We start from the raw sequence: 24,782 nt of genomic DNA on the forward strand, positions 1-24,782 counted from the left end.
GAAGTAGGGTACCCCAGGGATCTGTTCCGGGACCGGTGCTTTTTAATCGATTCATCAATGATCTAGAAGTAGGGGTAAGCAGCGAGGTGGCCAAATTTGCAGATGATACCAAACTCTTTCGGGTAGTGAAATCCATAACTGATTGTGAAGAGCTCCAAAAGGATCTCGCCAAACTGGGGGAGTGGGCAACAAAGTGGCAAATGCACTTCAATGTTGGCAAGTATAAAGTGATGCACATTGGGGCAAAAAAACCCAACATATACACTGATGGGATCTGAGCTGTCGGTGACGGACCAGGAGAGGGATCTTGGGGTCGTGGTGGACACCGCCTTGAAAGTGTCGACTCAATGTGCGGCAGCTGCGAAAAAGGCCAATTTCATGCTAGGGATCATTAGGAAGGGGGTTGAAAATAAAACGGCTAACATTATAATGCCCTTATACAAAACTTGGAGTACTGTGTACAGTTCTGGTCACCACATCTAAAAAAGGACATTGTAGAACTGGAAAAGGTGCAGAAAAGGGCAACCAAGATGATCAGGGGCCTGGAGCACCTTCCTGATGAGGCTAGGCTACAACACCTGGGGCTTTTTAGTTTAGAAAAAATACAACTGAGGGGAGACATGATCGAGGTCTATGAAATCATGCATGGTGTGGAGAAAGTGGAGAGATAAATTCTTCTCCCTCCCACATAAACACTAGAACCAGGGGTCATCTCATGAAATTGATTGCCAGGAAATTTAGGAACAAATGGAAGCACTTTTTTCACACAATGCATAATCCACTTGTGGAACTCTCTGCCCCAAGATGTGGTGACAGCCAACGACCTGGATGGCTTTAAGAAGGGTTTGGATAACTTCATGGAGGAGAGCTCTATCAGTGGCTACTAGTCGGAGGGCTACAGGCTGTTGGAAATTCTCTGTGGTGAGAGAATCCCTTTCTCATTACAGCAGAGTGCACAGAGGCACAACACAGTGGAATTTACTTAGGCATGCGTGTATGCTGGTAGTAAAGTAACTTGGAGCCAATTCATCGTTTCAGATCAATATAAGTGGTATTTATTAGAGAACTCCATTTTGGATAGGAAAGTGAGGAGTTAGGATCTCTAATCTATCTATCTAGCTGGATGCAGATGGATTCTGCATCTTCTCTGCACACATGGTGCAGGGAGAGGAGCTTGCCATGTTGCAAGATGAAGGTAGTAGGGACAGGAAGAGAAGGGAGAGAGGAAGGAAGTGGCTGGAAGGAAAGAAGTCCCTTGAAAGTAGTAATCTACACATCAAACGGATAGTGTCAGAGCAGTAGAGAAGGGATGACCAATGTCTTGACCCTCTAGTCCTCTGACTCACTAGTCTGTCCTCCACTGTCTGAGACAAGAGACAGCGCAAAGTCCTCTAACTTCCAACAGTGGGGATGGGCCCCATGGGGCTCCAGGGTGCTGCCGGGTCAGCCCAAAGCGGGCCCTGCTGCCCGTGCCTGCAAATAGGCCGGCGGTGGCCAGAGGGGAGGCCCCCCAGCCCCTCCCTGCCTCGCAGCGCCGGTGAAGCAAAGCGCTCCACGGGGTTCTTCAGCCCGAGTGAGGCGAGCCAGACTCTCCCGTCTGCCCCTCAGGATGAGCTTGGAGGACCTCTGCACCCGACACCGCACGCCTGAGCTGCCGGCGGAGCTGGGTGGAGGGCGTGCAGTTCGGGGCATGGGACCCCCAGAAGGGCCGTGCCGGCGGCTGCCTGAATCACCGGGAGACCTTCCTGGACAACCCGCAGGTGGGAGAGGAGAAAGGGTGGGGTGAAGGGGAGAACTGCCCCCCCACCGGGGCCTCGGGTCCCCTCAAGAACCGGATCTGGACCTCGGGGGGATGAGAAGGCAGCAGGTGCTGTGGTGCCCTCCTCCCGCTTGGGGAGAGCCCGCTGCTGCTGCTGCTGCTCCCGGCCCCCAAGGGCGAGCTCCTGTCGTCTGGAGTTGCCTGGGGGGGCTAGCACAGCAGCCCGGGGAGGCCACTCCCTCCCCCTTTGCCGCCGCCTCCTTCCTGGGCGTTGCGAAGAAGGCGTTTTGCAGAAGCCAGAAGGGCCCCCAGCGCTCTGGACACGCTCCGGTCCTGCGCTGGAGGGATCATGGGAGACTCCCAAGAGGGCGGGTGGGGAAGAGCAGGGGCCTCCCTCGCCACATGGGGGGTCACCCCCTCTCCCCCCCCCCGCCCGGTTCTTCCTCGAGGTGCCCGGGAGGCAGGACTCGGTGCTGATTTCGCTGCAAGAGGAGGACCGGAGGCAGCTGCGTGGATCTGGCCCCAGCGGGGGCAACCTCCCCATGGGCCTGGAGGTCTTCCGTGTGAGTCACACACACACACACAGTTTTGTGGGGTGGGGATGGGGGTGCGACCGGGGGGTGGATGGCTTGGCTGGATTATTGGGGGGGGGGACCTAGCGCGGGATTGTCTACACTGACTGGCAGCTGCTCTCAGGGGCCTCTCCCAGCCCTCCCTGGACTGGGCCCCGGGGCCCTTCTGCCGGCCAGGCGGCTCCTCTGCCCCTGACCGGGGCTCTTGGGTGCGGGTCACGCCTCCTGCGGCAGGGAGTGGGTGGCTCCAGCCGAGGGTCCAGAGGCCTTTGGCTCCAGGGGGGAGCGAAGGGGCTCGTGCTCCAGGCAGGCAGAGCTGGACAGGCAAGGCGCCCCCCCCCCCCGCCGACCTCTCACCGCCTGAGCCAAGGACGCAGCCCCCCCTCTGGCCCCTTCCGCACAGCCCCCCCCCCGTGGTCTTTTCAGCCCCCCCCATGGGACGGAGAGAGGGGCTTGGAGGAATATCTTTGGGCCGGGGGGGGGGGCTCGACCTGGGGTGCTCCTCTTCCTCCTCCTCCTTCTCCTCCTCCCGCTCACACTGCTGCAGGTGGAGCAGAATCGCGCCCGGCGCCTGCCCCGCATCCCGCCGCCTGTGGCTGGATCCACCTTCGTCAACCCGCGCAGCGTCCTGCTCCGCGTGGAGCTGCCAGGCGGGCGCTACGCCCTGCTGCCCACCTCCTTGGCCCCGGCCAGAGCGGCGCGTTCCTCCTGCGGATCTACCGCGAGGGCCCCGCCCGGCCCCGGTGAGAGCAGCCTCTGCGCCGCCCACCCCCAGGCAAGAGCGCAGAGGGGCAGCCCCTCCCTCCCTCCTGCGGCGGCTCCTGCCTCTGAGCCTGGAGGTGGCCCGTAGCCATCCGGACTAGTAGCCATCGATGGGCCTTCTGAGAGCCATCCCAGCTCGTGGCCACCACCACCACCACCACCACATCCCGCGACAGAGGATTCCACCGATTAAACGTGCAGGATGTGAAAAACGACTTGCTTTGGTTGTTGGTCCTGAACTCCCCGGTAGTCGGTTTCATGGGACAATCCCTCACTTGAGTGAGAGGAGAAGAAACCTTCCCCCCCCCCATTCACAGACAACGGCCATCTCTGCATTAGATCCGGGGGGGGGGGAGCTCAGGGTTGCCCCCCCTCCCCTCCCCCTCCCGATGCCGCTGCTGCCTTCTTTTCCTTGCAGAGCAATTGACCGCAGTGAGCCCCCCACCCCCCACTGCAGCTGCTGCCTCGGCTCCCCCCAGCTCATCACCTCAATCTGGGTCCAGCGCGCCATGGGGCTGGGGCTCCCTGACGCGTGCTCTGCTGTGCACACCCCAGCCTGGGGGGAGGAAATGCATCCCTCCTTGACCCCCGCCCTGCCGCACCCCTCAAGCTGAGAAGAATGTCCTTTGGGGTTTTGCTCTGGGGGGCCTCTGCAGCTCCCCTCCCCTCCTGCCTCCACACAGGGGCTGAGGTGGGCTGCCCAGGCGGACGGGGGGGGGGGCAAATGCTTGGGTGTCACCCCCTCCCTCCCTCCCTCCCCTCAGCCCCAGATGTCTACGTGAAAGTCCAAGCCGAGGGGGAGGAGGTGAGGTCGCAGGTCCACGAGGCCTCCTCCAGCCCAGACTTCAGTTTCAGGGTTGTTTTCTGCCGCCGCCGGCCACACAAGCCCATCCGGATCGAGGTAATGGTGAGGAGGGACGCACCCCCCCCCGCCCCCTGACCAACAGCAGATTCATCAGAGAGCTAGGAAAGCCCTCCTTCCCACAACACAGTGTTAGCCGATGGAACTCACTGCCTCAAAGTGTGGTGATGACCGTAGGCTCACCCTTTAAAAGTGGCTTGGACAAATTCACGGGGGAGGGGGAGAGGTCCATGAGTGGCTAGATGGAGCCTCCATGTTGAGAGGCAGTCTACCTCCGAATACCAGGCGCTGGGGGGCTCCTGCCTTCCTGCTCTGCCTGTGGGCTTTCCTATGGGGCAGCTGGCTGGTCACTAGGGGAGGCGGGAATGGTGCTGGACGGAAGGGCCCTGCTGAGGTCCAGATGCTTCTTGGCTTGGCAGCCGCAGGGTCAGCTCAAGGAGAGCCAGCCGGGACCTGCAAGGAGAACGAACGATGCCCCCTGCTGAGGACGCCGGGAGCCCCCTCTGCAGCCAACTTGCCACCGGGACCCCTCCCCATGAGCATGAGCCCGGAAGGGCCAGCTAGCTTAGCTCCTGGTGGGCAGGGAGGGGGGTGGGGGTGGGGGTGGCGCTTGCTCCAGCCCCTGCTGCGTCTGCTGCTCCACACTCCCTTCCCTTCCCTCGCTCAAGTGCCATGCACGGTTGTTGGCAAGTGGCACCTGGCAGGTGGCCTGCACTGGCCCGGTCAGCATCCTCCGGCCTCCGCAGATGCTCAGTGGAGTGCCAGACAGCAGCTACACACACACACACCCTGCCTATGTTGCCATCCCAGGAGAGCCGAGAGGGCCCCCCAGTCTGTCCCCCAATTGGGGCTAAAAGCAGCTGTGGGGGGCAGTCCTGGAGGGAGGGGAGCCGACCCCCCCTTGGCCACCCAGCGAAGCTGCTGTTCTCCCCCTCAGTGGCCTTTCAGCTGGCAGAGTGGCATTGGCCGGGGAAGCCACTGCTGGCCACTCCGCTCTCCCTCCAAGGGCCACGTTGCCCAGCAAGGGGCCTCGCCAGCCACCCCAGACTGGGGACAGGGCTAGCAGCACCCCACCGCCCCGGCGCTGAGCCGTGCTGCTGAGCTCCGTGGCGCCAGTCCTGGCAAGGCGGGGGCTGCCCCGGGCCTTGCCCCTGCCTGCCTGCCTGCCTGCCGCCCGCTGCCTGCCGCCCGCCTCCCTGGGCTCTCTCCCTTCCTCCCCCAGGTCTGGGCCAGGCGGCTCCTGCACAGCCAGCGGCTGGGCTTCGCCAGAGTGCCAGCAGCGGACACCCCCGCGGAGGCAGGGAGGGCCCTGGGGCTGCTGCTGGAGGGGCTCCCCAGGCGCCCCCGCCGGCTCCATTCTGGTGGAGGCCTTGACCAGCTGCGACCTCCTGGCCCACATGGGCGCCGCCAGCAGAGGCCCATGCGCCCCCCCCCCCGCCCAATGGCTGGCCCTCCGTGCTGCTGGGGGACTCGGTGGCCTTGGCTCTGGAGTGGCAAGTCCAAGGGGGCCGGGAGAAGGCTTCGTGGGCTCCTGCCCGGGCCGGCGGTGCTCGTGGTCTGGCCCACAGGGAGGAGGTCAGGCTGCTAACGGGCGCTTGCCTGCCTTCCTTCGGAGCAGCCCGCAGGCAGCTTTTGCAGAGGACCTGCTGCCCTGCCTGGCGAGACGTTTGGCCTGATTCCATGCGGGGCGGGGGGGGGAGGAATGGCTGGGGGTGGGGCTCCAGCTGCACCCACTCAGCAAGTGGCTGGTGTGCACCCCCCCCCCCCCGCCCCGGGTTAGGGTTAGGGTTAGCTCGAGAGGCTTAAGAGCACCTTCAGAGTTCTTCTGTGGCTGCTTCTGATTTTCTGTCCTCCTGTTGCTTCTTCTCTGGCGCTCCTCGTTTGCTATTCTAATGTCGTCTCCAAATCCAGCAGCATCTGTAATGGATGATGTAGGGGTGGGGGAAGAAAAATCTTGCTGAATGTCTGTAAGCAAATGCAGAGTGGGAAGTCCAGTCGAAAGGGTTCTCCATCTGGGCCCGGGGTTCCTCGATCTCTTTCCTGGTCCCCGGAAGCTTAACCAGGTTGCCAGGCTAAATGCTCAAACGCAGGGGCTGTTCCCGAGATGTCCAGGGTCCGTGTCTGAAATCAGGGGGCACATTCTTTGGCGGGGCTGTGATGTTCTGGAGCTGAGCACCCATCCTGCTAAGTACAGTGGAGCCGAGCAAGAAGGTCTGAGACTAGAGAACATGTGTGTGTTCGACTTCCTTGTTTTCCTCCCACCAGATCCAAAGTTAGCTGCACAATTCCTTCCTTTTGCCGCCCTTGCAATAAGCTGGGGCTGTTGACACCACCTTCTCCGTTTCCGTTCCTGCGCTTTGGAACCTTTTCTTGGTTTCGCAGACCCCCTCAAGAGGGAGGAGCAGCAAAAGAGTGGGGTGTTCCAGTGGGAGAGAGGCATGAAGGAAGCTCCCCCCACCCCGCCCCTTTAAGAAGTGGGCAGCCAGGCCAGGCCGGAGACGCCAGGGAGGGCTGGCTGCGGGGAGCGTGGAATCCTGCCACGGTCTCCAGGCACGTTTCCCAGTGATGGGGCAGCAGCTCCTCCTTTCAGGGCCGTCGCTAGGGCAGAGGGAACCCGTGTCCATCCCTCTCTCTGGCAGCCCTCCAGAGTGAGGGAGATGATGAAGAAAATGGGGCAGGGGGGGCGTGTGCTTTGAACCCTAGAGCTACGCCCCTGCCTTCTTTGGGCTGGGCTGCTTCTCCTCTCGTGTCCCACTGCAGTCGGCAGGAGAGGAGCCCCCAGCCGGTGGACTTGGCTGCTTTGGGCACTCAGTGGTCCCCCCCCCCGCCCAGCAGTATTCAGAGGCCACCAGGAAACCTCCTCCCTTCCTGTGGGGCGGGGGCCGGGCCACTCTGCCCTCTCTTTTTGGCTTTGGGATGCTGTTTCGATTGCTCTGCTTTGCCGGCTTGTTTTGATTGGGGTTGAAGGATTGGTCTGTAACTCACTCGGGGAATACCATGAATGAATGGCAGAGGGATGTGTGAAAATGAAAGTAAAGAGTGTTGTACATTGACAGTAGCCGTAGTGATTCTTCTGGAACTCCCTTCCTTGGGGGAAGATGGCAGTCGAGCACAGAGAGGTATCCATCCCAACCATGGCAGCGTGAAGACCCTTCTGGGCTGGATGAGTGCCTTGAGGGCCCTCTGTGGAGCTGTGGGAGACGGAAGGTGCCCGGCTCTTCCTGGGAGCTCCCCTGCACGCCTCCCCGCTCTGGGCCCAGGACTACTCTGAGCTGCCGTGGGCCTGCTGGGGAGGGGGAGAAGAGGATGCCATCTCCCCCAGGGTGTGAGACTGGGGTGCCTGCCTGGCCACCTCTTCTCTTCTGCCCTCCCTGGTTGCCATCTGCCTCCCCCCAGGACTGCTTGCGGAGAGGCTTTGCAGGACTTGGGTTGTAAGGGTGCCTGGGCAGTTTTTCCTGGTTCCACCTGCTGAGCTTGCTGCTCAGCCTATATAGGAAGACTGCCGGTGGCGGCCCTTCGGGGGAGAAACGAGGGCGAGGGCTGGACACTTTGCCCAACCATTTGTATAGAGGGAGGCATTCAATAGTGGGGCTTCTGTTTAATCAGTTTTAAGTTGTGCTGAGGTTGGGTTGAAGTTGCAATGTGTGTGGGTTTGTCTGGAGATGGGGAGGCAGGGAGTGCTTTCGTTGAATGTGGGGCAGCTATTCCGGTGGTGGTGGGGAATGGAAGAAGAAACGTTGGCAGGTCAGCAGGCTGTTCCCAGGGGAAGGGTGGTCAGAACTCTAATAGCTGTCCCTCTTTCTGGCTGTCCTGCCAGCTCTTTGACCTCGGGGAGCACTGCCAACATCCCACATAACCTTACCTTGCTCCTCTGCAATGCCAGGTCGGTCCAGAATAAATCAGAACTCATCCATTATTGGATCATGGATGAAGGGGCCGACCTGGTATGTATCACAGAGACTTGGTTGGGGGAAGCTAGTGGCCCAGTTTGGTCCCAGCTTCTCCCGCCAGGATATTCTGTAGAGGAGCAGGTGAGGGGACGTGGGCGGGGAGGTGGAGTGGCTGTGGTCTATAAGGATAACATCTCCCTTACCAGGGTCCCTGTTAGGGTATCGGACCACATTGAATGTGTGTACTTGAGTTTGGGGACCAGGGATAGATTGGGACTTCTGTTGGTGTACCGATTGCCCTGCTACCCAACGGAATCCCTTACTGAGCTCATGGACTTGGTCGCGGAACTTGCGTTGGATCTCCCAGACTTTTGGTGCTGGGGAACTTCAATGTTCATTTCGGGACCAATTTGTCTGGGGCAGCTCAGGAGTTCATAGTGGCCATGACAACTATGGGCGACTATGGGCCTATCCCAAGCGGTCTCTGGATCGACACATATTGCAGGTCACACGCTAGATTTGGTCTTTTATTCTGATCAGGGTGGTGTTCTGTGGGTGGGGACTCCTACACAGGAACATAGGAAACTGCCATATACTGAGTCAGACCATTGGTCTATCTAGCTCAGTATTGTCTTCACAGACTGGCAGCGGCTTCTCCAAGGTTGCAGGCAGGAATCTCTCCCAGCCCTCTCTTGGAGATGCTGCCAGGGAGGGAACTTGGAACCTAGATGCTCTTCCCAGAGCGGCTCCATCCCCTGAGGGGAATCTCTTCCAGTGCTCACACTTCTAGCCTCCCTTTCGTATGCAACCAGGGCAGACCTTGCTTAGCTATGGGGACAAGTCATGCTTGTTACCACCAGACCAGCTCTCCTCTCCCAGCTTTCCTACGATCTCCTTGTTGTCATGGACGGACCACCATCTGGTCAAGGTTAGGCTTACAACCACTTTCCACTTTCACAGGGGCGAGGGGCCTATTAGAATGGTCCGCCCAAAGAGGTTACTGGATCCGGTAGGATTCCAAGAAGCCTTGGAGGGATTTAATGTTGGCTCTGCTGGTGATCCTGTTGATGCCCTGGTTGAGAACTGGAACAACCTGCTCACCAGGGCAGTAGACACGATTGCTCATAAGCGTCTTCTCTGACCTGCTTCAAAATTGGCCCCTTGGTTTACGGAAGATCTACGGGGACTGAAGCGGCAAGGTAGGCGACTGGAGCACAAGTGGAGAAAAACTCGACTTGAATCCGACAGATTATGACATGGAGCACATTTAAAGATCTGTGCTCAGGCGATACGTGTGGCAAAGAAGCGGTTCTTTTCTGCCCGTATTGGCTCTGCGAGTTCATGTCCGGCGGAGTGGTTCAGGGCTGTGAGGGGACTAGTATCTGCCCCCTCTCCCTTGAACCAGAATTTGGAAGCATCAGTTACCCGCTGTAGTTTGTTTAATGAATTTTTCGCAGACAAAATCTCTCGGATCCAGGCCGACTTAGATGGAGACTCCACAATTTATTTGATGTCTGAACTGGAGGTGTCCGACAACTCCTCTTATACGATTCAACTGGATCAATTTCAGTTTGTGACTCCTGATGATGTGGACAAGCTGCTTGGAGCGGTGAGGCCTACCACTTGTCCTCTTGACCCTTGTCCGACATGGCTTGTTCTGTCTAGCAGGGAGGCTGTTGTAGGCGGCCTGGTAGAAATCATAAATGCTTCTCTGAGGGAGGGCAGGATGCCTCCTTGTCTTAAGGAGGCAATTATAAGACCTCTTCTAGAGAAGCCTGCATTAGATCCCTCAGAGTTGAGCAATTATAGGCCTGTTTCCAATCTCCCATGGCTGGGCAAGGTAATTGAGAGGGTGGTGGCCTCTCAGCTCCAGGCGGTCTTGGAGGAAACTGATTATCTAGACCCATTTCAAACTGGTTTTCGGGCAGGCTATGGGGTGGAGGCTGCCTTGGTCGGCCTGATGGATGATCTCCAATTGGCAATGGACAGAGGAAGTGTGACTCTGTTGGTGCTCTTGGATCTCTCGGCAGCTTTTGATACTATCGACCATAGTATCCTTCTGGAACGTCTGAGCGTGTTGGGAGTGGGAGGCACTGTTTTACAGTGGTTCCGCTCCTACCTCTCGGACAGACTCCAGATAGTGTCTATTGGAGTCTGTTGCTCTTCATCAGGGGATTTGGAGCTGGGTTTTACCAGTACGCTGATGACACCCAGATCTACTTCTCCATGTCAACTTCTTCAGGAGTTGGCATATCCTCCCTAAATGCCTCCCTGGAAGCAGTAATGGGCTGGATGAGGGAGAATAAACTGAAGCTGAATCCAGATAAGACGGAGGTACTTATTGTGCGGGGTCGGAACTCTAGAGACGATTTTGATCTGCCTGTTCTAGACAGGGTCACACTTCCCCAAAAGGAATAGGTTCGCAGTCTGGGAGTACTTCTGGATCAACGTCTCTCTTTGGTTTCTCAGGCTGAGGTGGTGGCCAGGGGTGCTTTCTATCAGCTCCGGCTGATACTCCAGCTGCGCCCGTTTCTTGAGATCAATGACCTCAAAACAGTGGTACATTTGTTGGTAACCTCCAGACTTGACTTCTGTAATGCGCTCTACGTGGGGCTGCCTTTGTAGGTAGTCCGGAAACTTCAGTTGGTTCAGAATGAGGCAGCCAGGTTGGTCTCTGGGTCATCTCGGAGAGACCACATTACTCCTTTACTGATGGAGCTACACTGGCTGCCAATCGTTTTCCGGGCAAAATACAAAGTGCTAGTTATAACTTATAAATCCCTAAATGGCTTAGGCCCTGGGTATCTCAGAGAGCGTCTTCTCCGCTATGACCCCCACTGCCCACTGAGGTCACTTGAGGAGGTCCGTCTCCAGTTGCCGCCAACTCGTTTGGTGGTTACACAGAGACGGGCCTTCTCGGCTGCTGCCCGAGATTGTGGAATGCGCTCCCTGCTGAGATACGATCCTCCCCATCTCTGGCAATTTTCAGAAAACACATCTCTTCAACCAGGCTTTCTCAGCTTTTTAAAACTTGTTTTTTAAATTCTTCTGATTATTTAATTGTTGTTTTATGATTTTTTAAATTGTTAATTATTTTTTATGCTTTATAATTTTTAATTATTAATTGATTTTAATGGTGTTTTAGTGTAAACCGCCCTGAGCCTTTTGGAAGGGTGGTATAAAAGTTTTAATAATAAATAAAAAAACCTTAAAAAACCCAGCCCTCCTCACTTCCTCCTGGCTGGTGGGCAGGACTTCCCCAACTGCTGCTCTGGTCATTGCCCAATTCCCCCCACGCATTTGACTTCTGCAGCCTGTGGCCAGGAGAGAGAGCCTGCCCTGCCCTGGGGCCCCTAGGAAGAGCCAGAGCCTTGGGGGGGGGAGGACATCATGGGGCCTCTTGCCTTGTTGCTCCTGAACCAGCTCTTGCACGGAGGTAAGTTGGGGGGGGCTCTGGGAGCTGCCAGACTAGTGCCAGTGGGGCAGGGAGGGAGGAAACCCCGGGGAGGCTTCTGTAGAGGAGACTCTGTTCCAGCCCCAACTGTGTGGGGAACAAACATCAGCCACCCTCACCCTGCCCTCCCACCCAGGATGGGCCATTAACCAGCGCCCTAGGCTTTCTCCCACTGTGGGTCACACGGAGACCCCCTCCCCCTCCTGACAAGTTCAGCTGCTCTGCTCTGTTCTTGTTTCACTCTGTAGAATCTCCTGAGTCCTGAGGGCATCACCCCTTGGCGGTGTGGCATCTCTTTAACACTAGGCTGACGCTTCATAGGAGGATTATTTCCTTGGCCAGGGCTGGGCTGCCAGTGTGGGGCAGCAAGGCCTCCCGGAAGCAGTGGGGCTGGCTGGCAGCAGCTGTTTTGGAGAAGGAGCTGGTCCAGTCTCTTTAAAGAACTGTGTTGCCAGCTTCTGCTTAATAAGTGGCTATTTTTGAGACTGGAGGAAGTGTGTGTGTGTGTGTGGGGGGGGGGTGATGCCATGGATGCAAAAGCTGCAGTGGGCACATCTGTATTTTCTGTTTTGGTGTCAAGAACTGACTTGGGCTGGGGAGAAGATAAGCATGGATTATCTTTTAGTTTGCAGCATGCCCCTGCCCACTAAAACAGGCTCCTGCTAATTAATAAATATAATGTTATCCTTAGGCTCAAGTAGGGAGCCACCACAAACTGCTGCAGTCTATCCCCAGCCTGCGTGTCTCACCCAGAGCTGCACAACTTCCGTCCTCCTACAGATGTTGGGCGACAGCTGTCATCATGCCTTACTATTGGCCGTTGTTGCGAGTGATGCTGGGAGTTGTGATCCCAAAGCTGTTGGAGTGGCAGAGTTGTGCAGCACTGGTCGACTTCAGCCTGTGGCTGGCTGGGCATGAAGGCACGAGCCCCCCTTCTCTGACCTGCCTCTTCCTTCACAGGCAAGTTTTATGTTTGCTGGGATTTGGGGCGGGTGCTGAGTCCCAGCTGCTTTTCAGCCAGCCTTCAAGTTCCAGCAGTTAATGGCTGGTGAGGAGGCAGGAAGGCGGCTCTGTTTTCACTTCTGCCCTATGAACTCTTGTGAAGACAGAAAAGGCAACCAACCCGGTGGTGTTATAGACCAAGCCTGATTTATACACCAATTATGCTCATTAGCTAGTATACAAAATTAGGTCTGGCCCATAATGTCATCAAGTTCTTTATATGGTGACCCGTGTGTGATCTGGGCGCAAGAGGAAAGGAGATCAAACCACTCCTGAAAGGGTTCAATGGGCTTTATTGAGTATAAAAACTAACAACATAATCTAGCAAAGCAGAAAGCAGAGCACTCTATTAATATTAATTAGCAACAGTATTTAAACAAAACATCTTAGCCAGTACCAATATATTCCATTCAGTGTGCCTAACTGATGTGTGTGCAATTAAATCTTCCTAGAGCCTAGTACAGTTTAGATATAGGCGGAAAAGAAAAGGGGGGGGAAGGCTGCGGGCTGATAAGGTTTTTTGGGGGAGATCAGAGATTAGTAGAAGGGAAAAAAGGGGGCGGAACGGAGAAGGAAGCAGTAAAAGAGGAAGGGATGAGGGGGTTCCGAGCAGCATATTACCAGGATCAGAGGCTGGAGAGAGACAAATCACTTCAGCTGAAGCATTGAGGCGCTGGCAGAGACAGGAGTTGTGCAATTGTTTCAGGTCATAGCTGAGAGCTCCATGGCTGGGGAGCCTTGACTTCTCACTGCACAGTGAGAGTCATAGCCTCTGAGCACGGGCAGAGTTCCTGCTTAGCCCCGTGGCTGGGCAGCAAACTCTGGGAAAGCGTGTGAGCAGATCTTGTTGTAGGCACAAAATGCTAACTCTCTGTCTCAAAAGCCTCATTCTTATAGTCATTTTCTCTTTGATCCTTGAATAGGATCTGTTCAAAAATCTCCTCTTTTCCTGTACGTCCAAAAAGGTGTCAGAAAATTAGAATATTACATGGAACCAAGAAGACAAGGATTGAAGAATAGAACAATATCGGACCTCTGAAAAGTATACAGTGTACTGTGCTTGATTGGCCAGCAAACTTGCCTGACCTGACCCCATAGAGAATCTATGGGGCATTGCCAAGAGAAGGATGAGAGACATGAGACCAAACAATGCAGAATTGCTGAAGGCCGCTAATGAAGCATCCTGGTCTTCCATAATACCTCATCAGTGCCACAGGCTGATAGCATCCATGCCACGCCGCATTGTGGCAGTAATTGCTGCAAAAGGGGCACAAACCGAGTACTGAATACATATGCATGCTTACACTTTTCAGAGGTCCAATATTGTTCTATTCTTCAATCCTTGTCTTCTTGGTTCCATGTAATATTCTAATTTTCTGAGATTGTGGATTTGGGGTTTTCATGAGCTGTACGCCATGATCATCACAATTATAACAAATTAAGGCTTGACTTATCTCGCTTTGCATGTAATGCGTCTGTCTCATATATCAGTTTCACCTTTTAATTTGCATTACTGAAATTAGTGGACTTTTGCACGATATTCTAATTTTCCGAGTTTCACCTGTACACTTCGGATTTTTCCAGATGGGGATTTATAGCTGCTTGACCACGGTCAGAGTTGTGGGGTGTTCAGACACCCAATGGCCCTTCCTGGCTTTTTCCCCAGGAAGATGAGCCTTTCCAGGCATGAAACATCTTTTAAACCGTCCTGAAAACTGGCAGCATGGAATAGTGTGGAAGTCTGTGTAGACCTTTACCACCCCGCCCCCCGCCCGCCCAGTGCTGTTTTTGGACTACAACTCCCATAATCCCCAGCTGCAGTGGCTAATAACCAGGGATTATGGGAGTTGTAAACCAACATCTGCAGGAGGGCGGAAGTTAAGCAGACCAGCTGCAGACTGATTCAATGCAAGCTGCGGCTTAAGGGGTGGCGGGGGAGTGCAGACTCTCTGCCTATGGAGCACGCGCGCGCACCCCCCCCCACTTCCTCACCTGGGCACACCTCTGCTCTCCTCCTCTTCCATCCTGTGGCAGGCGGCGCCACACACTTCTCGCTCCCTGCTGCAGCCAGGGGGCTTGCTTGGCGGGCCGGATTCTGCTCGGCTCTTGTCTGCATCACATCAGCCATTCATTTATTCCTAGCGGCGGCGGCGGCGGCACACAGGGACCTCTTTGCTTGCCCAGGAAAAGCATCGTCGTGTCCCTGTGGAAGCTTCCAGGGGCGTGACTGTGCTTTGCCTTTTCGCGTGGCGCGCTTCCTTTCTTGCTCCGTCGGCCCCCTTTGGGCTGCCGGAACCTGCAGCCGCACCGCAGATGCTACGCGCTGCTCCACCTCGTCGTGCCCGGAGGGACGGAGCCCCCTTTCGCCCTGGCACGGTGGGCGGGTGCGCGGAGGAAGGCCCTTGGGCGGCCCGCAGCCCGCGTTGGCCTCTAGGAGGACGAAGCGCTCGCGCCAGAGGCAGAGCGGGGCGCCGGGGCGGCAAGTGTGCCTGTGTGTGTCCGCCGCAAGCAGGAAGGAGGACACCAGCGGGGGCGGCGGCTGCTCCTGCTCCTGCTCCATCTCCATCTCTGCGCAACTTTCCCCACAGAGCTCCAGATCCCGGCTGAAGCAGCAGCGCCCTTGGAGCCGGAGCCGGCCGCCGCCGCCGCCGCCCAGAGACTGCAGCGCCTGGAAAGATGCAGCGAGCAAGGTGGGGAGCGGCGCAGAGCCGCAGGGCTTGGGGGAAGGCAGGCTGACGCCGGCCGCTGCCCTCTCTCAGGCCCTGAGCCGAGAGAGCCCAGGGAGGGGGGCGGGCTGGCGACACACACACACCCCGCCCGCCGCCCGGGCCTTCCAGAGCCCTGGCGCTGGCTGGCGCGGGGCCCCGGACCCCCTTCCCGTCGATTCGAATGGGCCGGGGCGGCCGCCCTGCTTGCCTGCCCTAAGGACAGCCCTGCCGCTCCCCTGGCCCAAAGGGGCCCCGCCAAGAGGCCACTTGCTGGCCAGGAAGGACAGGCCGCCTGTGGCTGGCGAGGCGACGAGGAGCAGCCCCGATCCGCCGCCGGCCTCCTCCCTCCAAGCCCGCTCGGAGCCCAAGACGGCCGGCGGCGACTCCCCGGGTGTGCTGATGTGACCTCGACCCCCTCCTCCGTCCGGACTGGAGCTGGGGGAAGGGATGGCGGCGGGGCTGCCCGGGCGTCCCTCTTGCCTCCCCCACACCCGGACCCTGACCCTGAGCGCCGCTGAGCTCGTCCCGAGAAGGGTCGCCCTCGGGCACTGGACTCGCTCCCTCTCCCTAGAGAAGCGGGCCTGGGACTCCCACCTGCGCTCCCCCCCTCCCCGCACCCGCACAGCGGAGGGGAAGGCCTCCTTCTCTCCCTCTCACTTTTGTGCCCCCCCATGATGAAGAGAAGAGTCTCTCTTGCAGTGCTGCAGTGTGGGGCCCTGGGGGGCAAAGGCACCCCCACTCTTCCCCCTTCCCCTCCAGACAGCCTCTGCCAACCCCCCCCTTGGCCTCTCCACCCCCCCCCTTTCCTCACAGAGTGCTGTGTTTGCCTGGAGGAGTATCAGATCTGCCAGCCCTGCAACCTCTCGGCCTGGGCGAAGGAATCCGTCACCCTGCCCTGCACCTTCTGGCACAGCTGGCAAGGCGCCCCAGAGAAGATCCGGGTCTCCTGGCGTTTTGCAGACTTCCACGGGCCCTTCTTCTTCAACACTACCCAGAATTACATCCACTCAAATTTCTCAGGACGGGTCTCTCTGGCCGGGGACCCCTCCCAGGGGAACGCTTCGATCCAAATAGGTGACCTGAAGACGTCTGACCCCCAGCAGTATTTCTGTCGCATCTCTGTGCAACTGGCTGAGGGTCAAAAGGAATTTCAGTGCATCCAGGGGACCCGCCTCACCATCCAGGAGGAGAGACGCCCCCCAGCCACAGGTGACTTGATGCCTAGCCCACCCCCACCCCCTTTCTCAGAGTGGGGCTGAAGGAGGGAGCAAACCAGCAGCACCCGGGTCTGCTCCCAGGCAGCAAAGGGGTGGCCGTGCCAGGGGGTCAGCTGGCCACCTGCTGGAGTGGCCACTGGGCTCCCCTGATGCAAAGAAGCAGCCTGCGGAGCTCCTCCACTGGCCTGGACAGTCGTGCCTGTGGGCTTCCAGTGGCATCCGGTGGGCCACTGTGAGCCTGGACTAGATGGGCCTCCTGGGGCCTGATCCCGCAGGGCTGCTCTGATGTTCTTTTGACGGTCCAGGAATCAGACATCTGGCACAGGAGGGAGGGAAAGGGTTACACAAAAAGTCCAGGAATCTGAGCCAGAAGGCTGCTTTCACTGCTTTTAGCCTTTGGCCTGGTACTCCTCCCCAGGCATTGTAGCTACAGGCTGTCAATACGAAAGAAGAGCACTGTTTTCTTTCTTACCCTTCTTCTTCTTTTTTTTTAAAAAAACACCTTTCAATGCAAAATTCAGTACAAAATTTAAAAAATGATACAAAAACATTTTCTAAACAATCATTCCCACACAGACATATTACATTCATAATATCAGCTTAGTAAAAACATTAGCTATGTGCTCCTCAAACTCTCTCTTTGCATCCCTTATTGTGTCCTTGCATTTGTTTTGGGAGCATTTATGTTCCCATTCTCTTCATTTGGGCAGGGTTTACATTTTCTGAAGGATGCCTTCTTCCCTGTTATAGCTTCCCTGACTCTACTTGTTAGCCACACTGGCGTCCTCCTGAACTTGGTGGTGCATTTCCTCCGTCTTGGTATACTTTCCAACTGAGCTTCTAGTATTGTGGTTTTGAATAAGTTCCATGCTTTCTTTCTTTTTGGCCCTCCTGGCTTTTTCTTTCTTTCTTTCTTTCTTTCTTTCTTTCTTTCTTTCTTTCTTTCTTTCTTTCTTTCGGCCCTCCTGGCTTTCTCTTTCAGCAACCTTCTTAACAGTCCCCTCATTCTTGAGAAGTTTCCGTTTCTGAAGTCCAGGGCATTTGTGTAGGACTTGCTTGACAATTCTCCATTCGCATATATGCTGAATTGGATCACACTATGTCACTGCTACCCAACGGTTCTGCAACTCTGACATCGCACACCAGGTCCTTGGCACCACTCAGGATTAAATCCAAAGTTGCCATCTCTCTGGTTGGTTCCATGACTTAGTCATGGCACAGTCATTTAGCACGTCTAGAAATCTGGACTCTCTGTCATTACCTGAATGTGAATTTACCCAGTCTATGTGTGGGTAGTTGAAGTCACCCATTATTACTGCCCTGTCTCTCTTCGACGCCTCTCTGATTTGTTTCTCCAACTCCAGGTCACTCTCAGCGCTTTGATCCGAAGGGAGATGGCACGTCCCTAGTAACACATTTCTTTTCATTCCTTGTAAACATTACCCATAAAGTTTCTGTGGAGGACACCGGTCCACCTAGGTTTTCTAGCTTATTGGAATCGATTCATTCTTTGATATACAGTGCTACTCCTCCCCCAGTCCTCTCCTCCCCTCCCTGTCCAGGAATAGCCATGTCCCACTCGTTCTCACTGTTCCACCAGGTTTCAGTAACACCCACTATATTGATGCTCACCCATCTTCACTCGGAGGCTTCCGGCATTGGTATACAGACACCTATATGCCAAGTCCCTCCCCTGGTGTTGGCGTGTGCTCTCCCCCTGACCAGTCTTTGACCTTTTGGGCCAGCTGTCATGTATTTCTTCCTGCTCAACCCCTTGTCCACTTTAGGGGATTTTGTTGGCTGAACCAGATACCTCCCAGTTCCTGTCGGCAACCCCCCAGGCGTCATTCTAAAAACTGCTCTGTGACCTTCTTGATTTTAAGCGCCAGCAGTCCGGTTCCATCTTGGTTCAAGTGCAGCCCGTTCCTTTTGTACAGGCCTTGCTTGCCCCAAAATGTGTCCCTGTGCCTAACAAATCTAAACCCCTCCTCTCGGCGCCAATGTCTCATCCACGCATTGAAACCCCTCAGCTCTGCCTGTCTCACTGTACCTGCGCATGGAACAGGTAGCATTTCTGAGAATGCTACCTTGGGGATGCTGGACTTCAATATGCTACCTATGAGCCTAAATTTGGCTTCCAGGACCTCCCAACTGCATTTCCCCACATCGTTGGTGCCAACATGCACAACAGCTGTCTCCTCCCCAGCACTGCCTAACAGCCTACGTGGACGCAGTGTGACATCTGCAACCTTCACACCAGGCAGGCAAGTCACTGTGTGGTCTACATATGGGTCACAGACCCATCTCTCTATGCCCCTAATGATTGAATCACCCACTACGAGGAAGCCCCCACGCCTGGAGGAATATCCTCTGTGTGAGAGGATATGGGCACAACTCCCCAGGAAGGGGTGGCTGCTCAGGGAGTGTTTTCCTCAGACCGATGTCCTCCTTCCCCGAGACGCTCATTCTCCATGACAGCAGAGGAGCTCCAGCCCTGGAGTGGGATGCCTCTATCACATCCCTGAGGGTTTCATCCACACACCCGTCTGCCTCCCTGAGCTTCTCCAGGTCAGCCAGCCAAGAGCTCTTTGCACCAAGCGCACTCCCACAACTTCTGCCCCTCAGGGGCAGAGAGTCATACATGCAACACACTGGGAAGCAGCCCCTCCCTCCCCTGCGGGCATTCCACCTTCATAACTGATTTTATTGGCTATTTAGAGCATATGGGGTTTGAAGCTAGGCACTGGGTACCATTGTCAGCTAATTAAAGGTTTTAAGCTTGTCCTCCAAGAAAATGACTGAAGTTGGGTAGTACTCACCTTATTCTTGCACTGAGTGTCTCCTCTGTGATGAACGGGGACCACTTGTGTGCCTCCTCAAAGCCTCCCCCTCCAATCTCCTGCTAAACTCCTGAAAGACTCCTTTGATCTGTTTGCAAACCTCTGTTCACAGAGTCCTGCTGGTCGGAGCCTCGTCTTCAAGGGCAGCAGTCCACGTGACTCTCCTCAGGAACGTGACCCCTCCCACAAACTGGGATGTGCCTCACCTGGAAGGAATCCCCCACTCAGGCTCTCCTTGGGCAAACACACAAACACTTCCAGCCAGCCAGAAATCATACCCTAGGAAATTACTAGCCCGAACAAACTGAACTTCTCCTTTTCCTTTTGTTTTCCTGGTGATGTATTGACTTGTTTCCTTGCCTGATCTCTTCTTGAGGAGAGAAATACAAGCTTGTTGCCTCCTCTTCCTTCAAGAGCAGCAGGCAAACTGATTGCGACCTTTCGCGACTACCTTTTCTTTAACCATCGAACGGAAGTTCACGGAGCGCCCGTTCTGTTTGCGACCTGGCCAGTGTGCAGCCTGCTGTGTTCCCACTCTTGTCAATCTTTTGTAGTACTTTTGGTAAGGTCTCCTCGAGCTTCTTCAAAGACGGCCTCTTATCATCTGCCAACAGAGAGATTTTAAACTCTGGCCTCCTCTTATTTCTCTCTCTTCTTGCCTGATTGCTTCGGAGACCCCAACCAGGCCGTTCCATGGCAGGAGGAGGAGGAGCAGGAGGAGCTGCTGCTGCTGCTGGCTGACCCGGGCGACTCAGACCCAGGCGGCGCAGGGGGGGTGAGCCTGCGGGGCCGCTGCAGAGCTGGGGCACGGCTCCTCCTCCGCCCCCTTGACCCTCCCCTCCCCTCTGCCCTCCTCTCCCCCCAGAGGCCCCACCCCAGCTGCCGCCCTCCGGCAGTCTCCTGGGCGCTCTGGCAGGAGCCATCCTCACGGCGGCCGCAGCTGTTCTGGGGCTGTTGATATTCCTCACCTGGAGGAAAGGTAAGGAGGGGGCTCTGGGCCAGGAAGGGGGGAGGGCGGCCGCTCCGCAGAGGATGGCAGGTCCAGGGGGGGTCCCTCCCTGCTGCTGCTGCCGCTGCTGCTGCTGTGGAGGGAAGGGGAGCCCAGCCGCTGCTGCTGCTGCCAAGAAGCAGGAGGGGGGCAGCCTCTGCAGCTCGGAGGCCCTGCGGGTGGCAGCAGCCCCCTCCCCTCAGTGGCGGAGGGGGCCAGATTCCCAAGGAGGGCCTCCCGTGCGTGCGGGGCTTCCTCGTGGGAGCTTCCGGGGCCTGCAAAACCGCCTGCCCCACCCCGCCTGATGCATGGAGTGGCGGGGGAGGGGGTCTGGGTAAGGTGGGGGGGTCCTATCAAGCCGCCTGAAGAGGCAGGCAAAGGCCCCGGCCACATTCCACCCCCCATTCTGGATGCAGGCGGGGCACCCCACAATGAGTGGGAACCGTTCTGCAGTGGGCCCCACACAGCCTGCTGTTGGGCCCCAGCCGGGCCCTCGCCCGCCCCTCGCACAGCCCCTCCCCTCTCGCCCCACCTTGCTGCTTTGTGCCTCTGCTCTGCAGTGAGGGGGGGGAGAGCAGCCCCTCCCTCGGACTCTGGAGGGGAGCAAAATATGTACAGTGGGGAGTTTATTGGAATGGGGGGGCTCCTCAAATGCCTAGTGTATGGGGGGGTGTCTGCCCCCCAGCGTCCTGCTGCGGCTTGCAGGCAGTGGGGTCAGCGTGGCTGGCCATCTTGAGTGGCCCGGTGCCCTCTCCTCAGAAGAGGAGCAGCAGCAGCCGCCTCCCTCCAGAGCCGCCTCTCGTTTTCCCCATCCGTGTGGGGAGTGAGTTTAGTTCTGGTTGGCAGTGTGTGTGTGTGCGTGGCTGCATGCAGACGGGGGCCTTCCTGATTCGACCTGAGCGGGATCTAAAAAGAACTGAGCGGGCATCAAACAACTTGTGAGCCTGGGCACGTCTGACAGGGAGCTCTCTCTCTCTCCCCCCCCCCCTCCATCTCTCTGACTGTCACCTTTCTCTCCTTCCAGGTTGTGGCCCGAAGTGTCCCAGAATGAGGTGAGTCCCTAGCGAGGGGGCCTTTTCGCCCACTGGCCTCCTTGCTTCTCTGAAGTGGGCCCCCTCCCCCTTCCTCTGGGGTGGCTTCCTCATGGGGCAAAGGGAGGCGATGGCCTCAGACGGCACCTACGCTCTGGGGCGGCCAGTGCGGGCACCCCACCCAGTGGGCATCGCTGGGCCTGGCTGCTGCCATGGCCCCCCAGCTGGCTGCCCTCCTTTCTCTTGCTCCCCCCAATGCATCCCAGTCCAGCCCGTTCCCCTGACATCAAGCCCCCCCCCCCGCCAGCTGCCTCACCTCACCTTCTGTGCACGCAGAGTTTCCAGCTGCAGTTCAGCAGCAGAGAGGCGGGGGGGGGGGCAGAGCTCCCAGCACGGAGCGCTTCCCTGGCCGGGTGGCTTCTTCTCACCCTGGCTGCTTCTTCAGGGTCCACCTTCAGCCCCTGCTGTGAAGCTTGCTTTGGGTAGGAGGGCCCAAGTCGAGCAGCCGCAGGGCCTCCTTCCAGGCTCAGAGCGGCCCCCTCCTTCAGGCCGAGGATGAGCAGCAGCACAGCTCCCCCCCCTTGATGTATAGGCCCCTTCCCTTAGTGGGGGGGCAGACAGCCCTGCCAGCTCGGGTGGCTGGGTCACATTCCAGACGCTCCAGATTCCCTGCCTCTCTCCCGGCCATTCACATCCCACGGAGGACGCCTGCCTCTCGAACCACGAAGGGGCTGCCCGGTGGCTCAGTTGCCCCCGGAGGGTGGCTTTTCCCTCCCACTCCCCCTCTCCTTCCACTTCTGCTCGGCCTTGCTCTGCTGCTTCAGTCTGAAAACGTCTTCTTTTAAAAAGCGGTGCAGGAAAGCAGGAAAGAGAAAAGAGAGGGAGCAAAATCTCTTTCCCCAGCAATGATCCAGACCAGATGAGCCTCCGGCCACGATCCCTTCCCTGGCTCCCAAAGGAGTGAGGGAAACCATGTGGCTCTGACGTGGCTTGCACGGTCTCCAGTGGCTGCAAAAAGAGTAGCCGGGGTGGGGGTGGGGCAGCCACAAGAATGTGGAGGTGCCCAAAGTGGCTCAGAGTCTTGGCTCGTTTCCCTCCCCTTGCAGTTCAGTATTGAGTGGGGCAGGTGTGTGCTTTGCACGCAGCCTGCCCTCCTCCTCCAGGACAGCTCACTCATGACCACACACCCCACGGGTCTCTGGCGGGGGAGCAAGGGGGCAGTTGCTCTCTTGGATTGAGCCAGACCCATTGAATTCAGTGGGGCTTATTTCCAGGCAGCCACCTAATGGTGCAGCAGGGAAGTAACTTGCCCAGGGAGCAAGAGGTTGCTGGTTTGAATCCTCTCTGGTGTGTTGCCCAGACTATGGGAAACACCTCTATTGGGCACCAGCAAGCAATATAGGAAGGTGCTGAAAGGCATTATCATCTCACACTGTGCGGGAGGAGGCCATGGTCAACCCCTCCTGTATTCTGCCAAAGACAACCACAGGGCTCTGGGGGCGCCAGGAGTTGACACCAACTTGATGGCACAACTTTACCTTTACTTTATTTCCAGTTAGGTGGGTACTGGGCTGTAGCTCCCCCCCAAAAAAGTCCTGTGGATGTCTATGCGCACCCCTCTAGGGGGCAGCAAGGCCAGTCTCTCCCCACACCCCTCCTTGTCCCCCTCGGCACGCCCCTGGCCTCTTCACACAGCCCTGTGCAGTCACCCCAAGCAGCCAAGCAGGGGCCTCCCCCCTCCCTCGACTGTATTCTGATCCCACCAGAATGATGCGCCCTGCCTCCTCCTCCTCCTCCTCCTCCCCCTGGGCCTGCCACCAATGCGCTGGCGCCGCGCCCCTCCCTGACCCTGGCGTCCTTCTGCACACCCCTGTCTGGACGTGGCCCCTCTCTGTGTGGGCCACACCCTTTGCTGCTGGGGGTGTCGTCGAACTGGCCGTTTGGGGCCCTGACAGGAGGGGATAGTTGCATCCCCAAGCAGCTGCGCTCCAGCATGACAGTTGCACGACGGGACGGCCACGATTCCCAGCACGTGTCCCCTGGTGCAACAACCATCTTGGCACAACGTGATGCCAGGGCAGAGCGACCCTGGTGTGCGACTCCAGCAGTGGCATTTTCTCTGAAGCAGCAGCAGCAGCAGCAGCGCATGGCCTTGCTCGTTAGGTGAGCGAAGAGAAGGGGGCCTCCGAGAGGCCAATCAATCAGATTCAGAAAAAAGGACAATCCAAGCTGAGCGGGGGGAGGGGGGAGGCCCAGAAGTTGGGGGTGGTGGTGGTGCTGTGCCCATGCAAGCCAGAGCTCCCTCATGTCTCCATCACACACACACCCCCATAGCCATAACTCACCTTCACTGGTTGTGCTGTGACCCCTTCACACTTTTCCTCCTCCCTTCCAGGTTCAAGTTAGGGTGTGTGTGTGTGTAATCATTTTAAAAATGCAGGCGTTTCACAGATTGGCAGGCAAATCCAAGTAGAAAAATCTGGGAGTGGCAGGACATCATCTAGATTGCCAGCAGCATTGCCTGCAGGAAGCAGCCATGAAGATGGGATAAAACTCCATCGGGAAAGACCCCTCTGAAAGTTACTGTTAATTGTTAAGGTGCCACAAGAATCTGCTGGTTGGGTTGGACAGGCCGTTATAGTCAGAATCAGGAAGGAAGGAAGGAAGGAAGGAAATAAATATATATAGTGCCACCCACCCACCTGGCACTTTTCAGAGAATGAAAGGACACGGTCTCTGCCCTAAGGGTGGCATAATCTAGAAAGGGAGGATGCACATAAGGGGCAGCCGCAGGGCAGAAAGGGTGAGGCCTTCGGGCGGCTGTGGGAGGGGGCGGAGCTGGAGGGGCAGAAGCAGAGCTGTAGGGAGGACATGGTGGAGGTGAAGGGGGCCCAGCAAGGGACAGGAGGCAGCTGCTTGCCGGGGTGTGGTGGGGCTGAGTCTTTGCCAAGGATGTTTTGCTGGCTGTGTGCAGGGGGTCAGCAGGAGATGGGGCTGGGGCTGGGGAGGAGAGGGGCTGGCTTTGGACAGAGGGGGCCTGCAGCCCAGGCGGGCCCTGCTTCCTGGCCGCCAAGCAGGGGTGCCCAGGAGGGCTCCAAGTGGCACACCCTCCCTGTGACCCGCCTGGGATTCGCTTGCAGGAGAGTGGTGCGCAGAGGCGAGGAGCAGGAGGAGGAGGAGGCGGCGGCAGACGGCGGCTCCCAGCTTGGGCTGCCAGACGCGGGTGAGTCGGCCCGGCTCCCGCCCGCCCCGCCCCGCCCCTGCTGCCAGGGGCAGAGGCGCCTCAGTGGGGTCCTGCTGCCTGCCCGGCTGCCCCCTGCCCGGCTCACAGGCTTTCCTCTCTTTCTAGGAGCCGGGGCTGCCCCCCCGCGGCCTCCATCGTGCCCGCCCCCCACGTCTGGGGAGCCAGGCCTGCTCTATGCTACCTTGGCCTTCTCAGGCGCTCCTGGGGCTAAGAAGAGGCCCTTGGAAATGCCCAGGACGGAAGAGGTCACGTATGCCGGCATCGCCCGGCACTGAGAGAGGCCGGGATCCCTTCACCTCCGCCGCCGCCCCAGGCGTGGACAGTGAGACCCTTTGCTGCCGCTCAGCCTTGGTGCGCATGCAGGAGGGTGCTCAGACTGTCCGGCTTCACAGGGCTGTGGCCAGAATAGCTGAGATAATAAACACCCAGAGCTGGAGTCTGGGGGGAACCAGA

General features: G+C 57.5%; 1 protein-coding gene across 3 annotated transcripts; it reads left to right on the forward strand.

Moving 5' to 3' along the window:
• The first annotated feature begins 1,594 nt into the window (after window positions 1-1,594).
• Window positions 1,595-24,782, forward strand: PILRB (paired immunoglobin like type 2 receptor beta). 3 transcript variants are annotated; one of them, XM_053263945.1, is made up of 7 exons: window positions 1,595-1,760; window positions 14,890-14,991; window positions 15,823-16,218; window positions 19,932-20,045; window positions 21,079-21,106; window positions 24,226-24,308; window positions 24,435-24,782. In XM_053263945.1, exons 1-7 carry the CDS (start codon window positions 1,610-1,612, stop codon window positions 24,602-24,604), a joined length of 1,044 nt encoding a protein of 347 aa, XP_053119920.1. In that variant the 5' UTR covers window positions 1,595-1,609; the 3' UTR covers window positions 24,605-24,782. The 3 variants fall into 3 exon arrangements, with proteins under 3 accessions (XP_053119920.1, XP_053119922.1, XP_053119921.1); XM_053263946.1 differs by lacking the exon at window positions 1,595-1,760 and adding an exon at window positions 11,160-11,281; XM_053263947.1 differs by lacking the exon at window positions 19,932-20,045.

Source organism: Hemicordylus capensis, chromosome 6, assembly GCF_027244095.1.
Source record: "Hemicordylus capensis ecotype Gifberg chromosome 6, rHemCap1.1.pri, whole genome shotgun sequence".
Classification (NCBI taxonomy): domain Eukaryota; kingdom Metazoa; phylum Chordata; class Lepidosauria; order Squamata; family Cordylidae; genus Hemicordylus; species Hemicordylus capensis.

What these genes read in the sequence shown, in the direction of transcription:
- PILRB (XM_053263945.1), top strand. Translation starts at nt 1,610, where the DNA reads ATGAGCTTGGAGGACCTCTGCACCCGACACCGCACGCCTGAGCTGCCG. An exon ending in GGAAAGATGCAGCGAGCAAG is followed by an intron (nt 14,992 to 15,822) that starts GTGGGGAGCGGC and finishes CTTTCCTCACAG; the next exon opens with AGTGCTGTGTTTGCCTGGAG. An exon ending in ATTCCTCACCTGGAGGAAAG is followed by an intron (nt 20,046 to 21,078) that starts GTAAGGAGGGGG and finishes CTCTCCTTCCAG; the next exon opens with GTTGTGGCCCGAAGTGTCCC.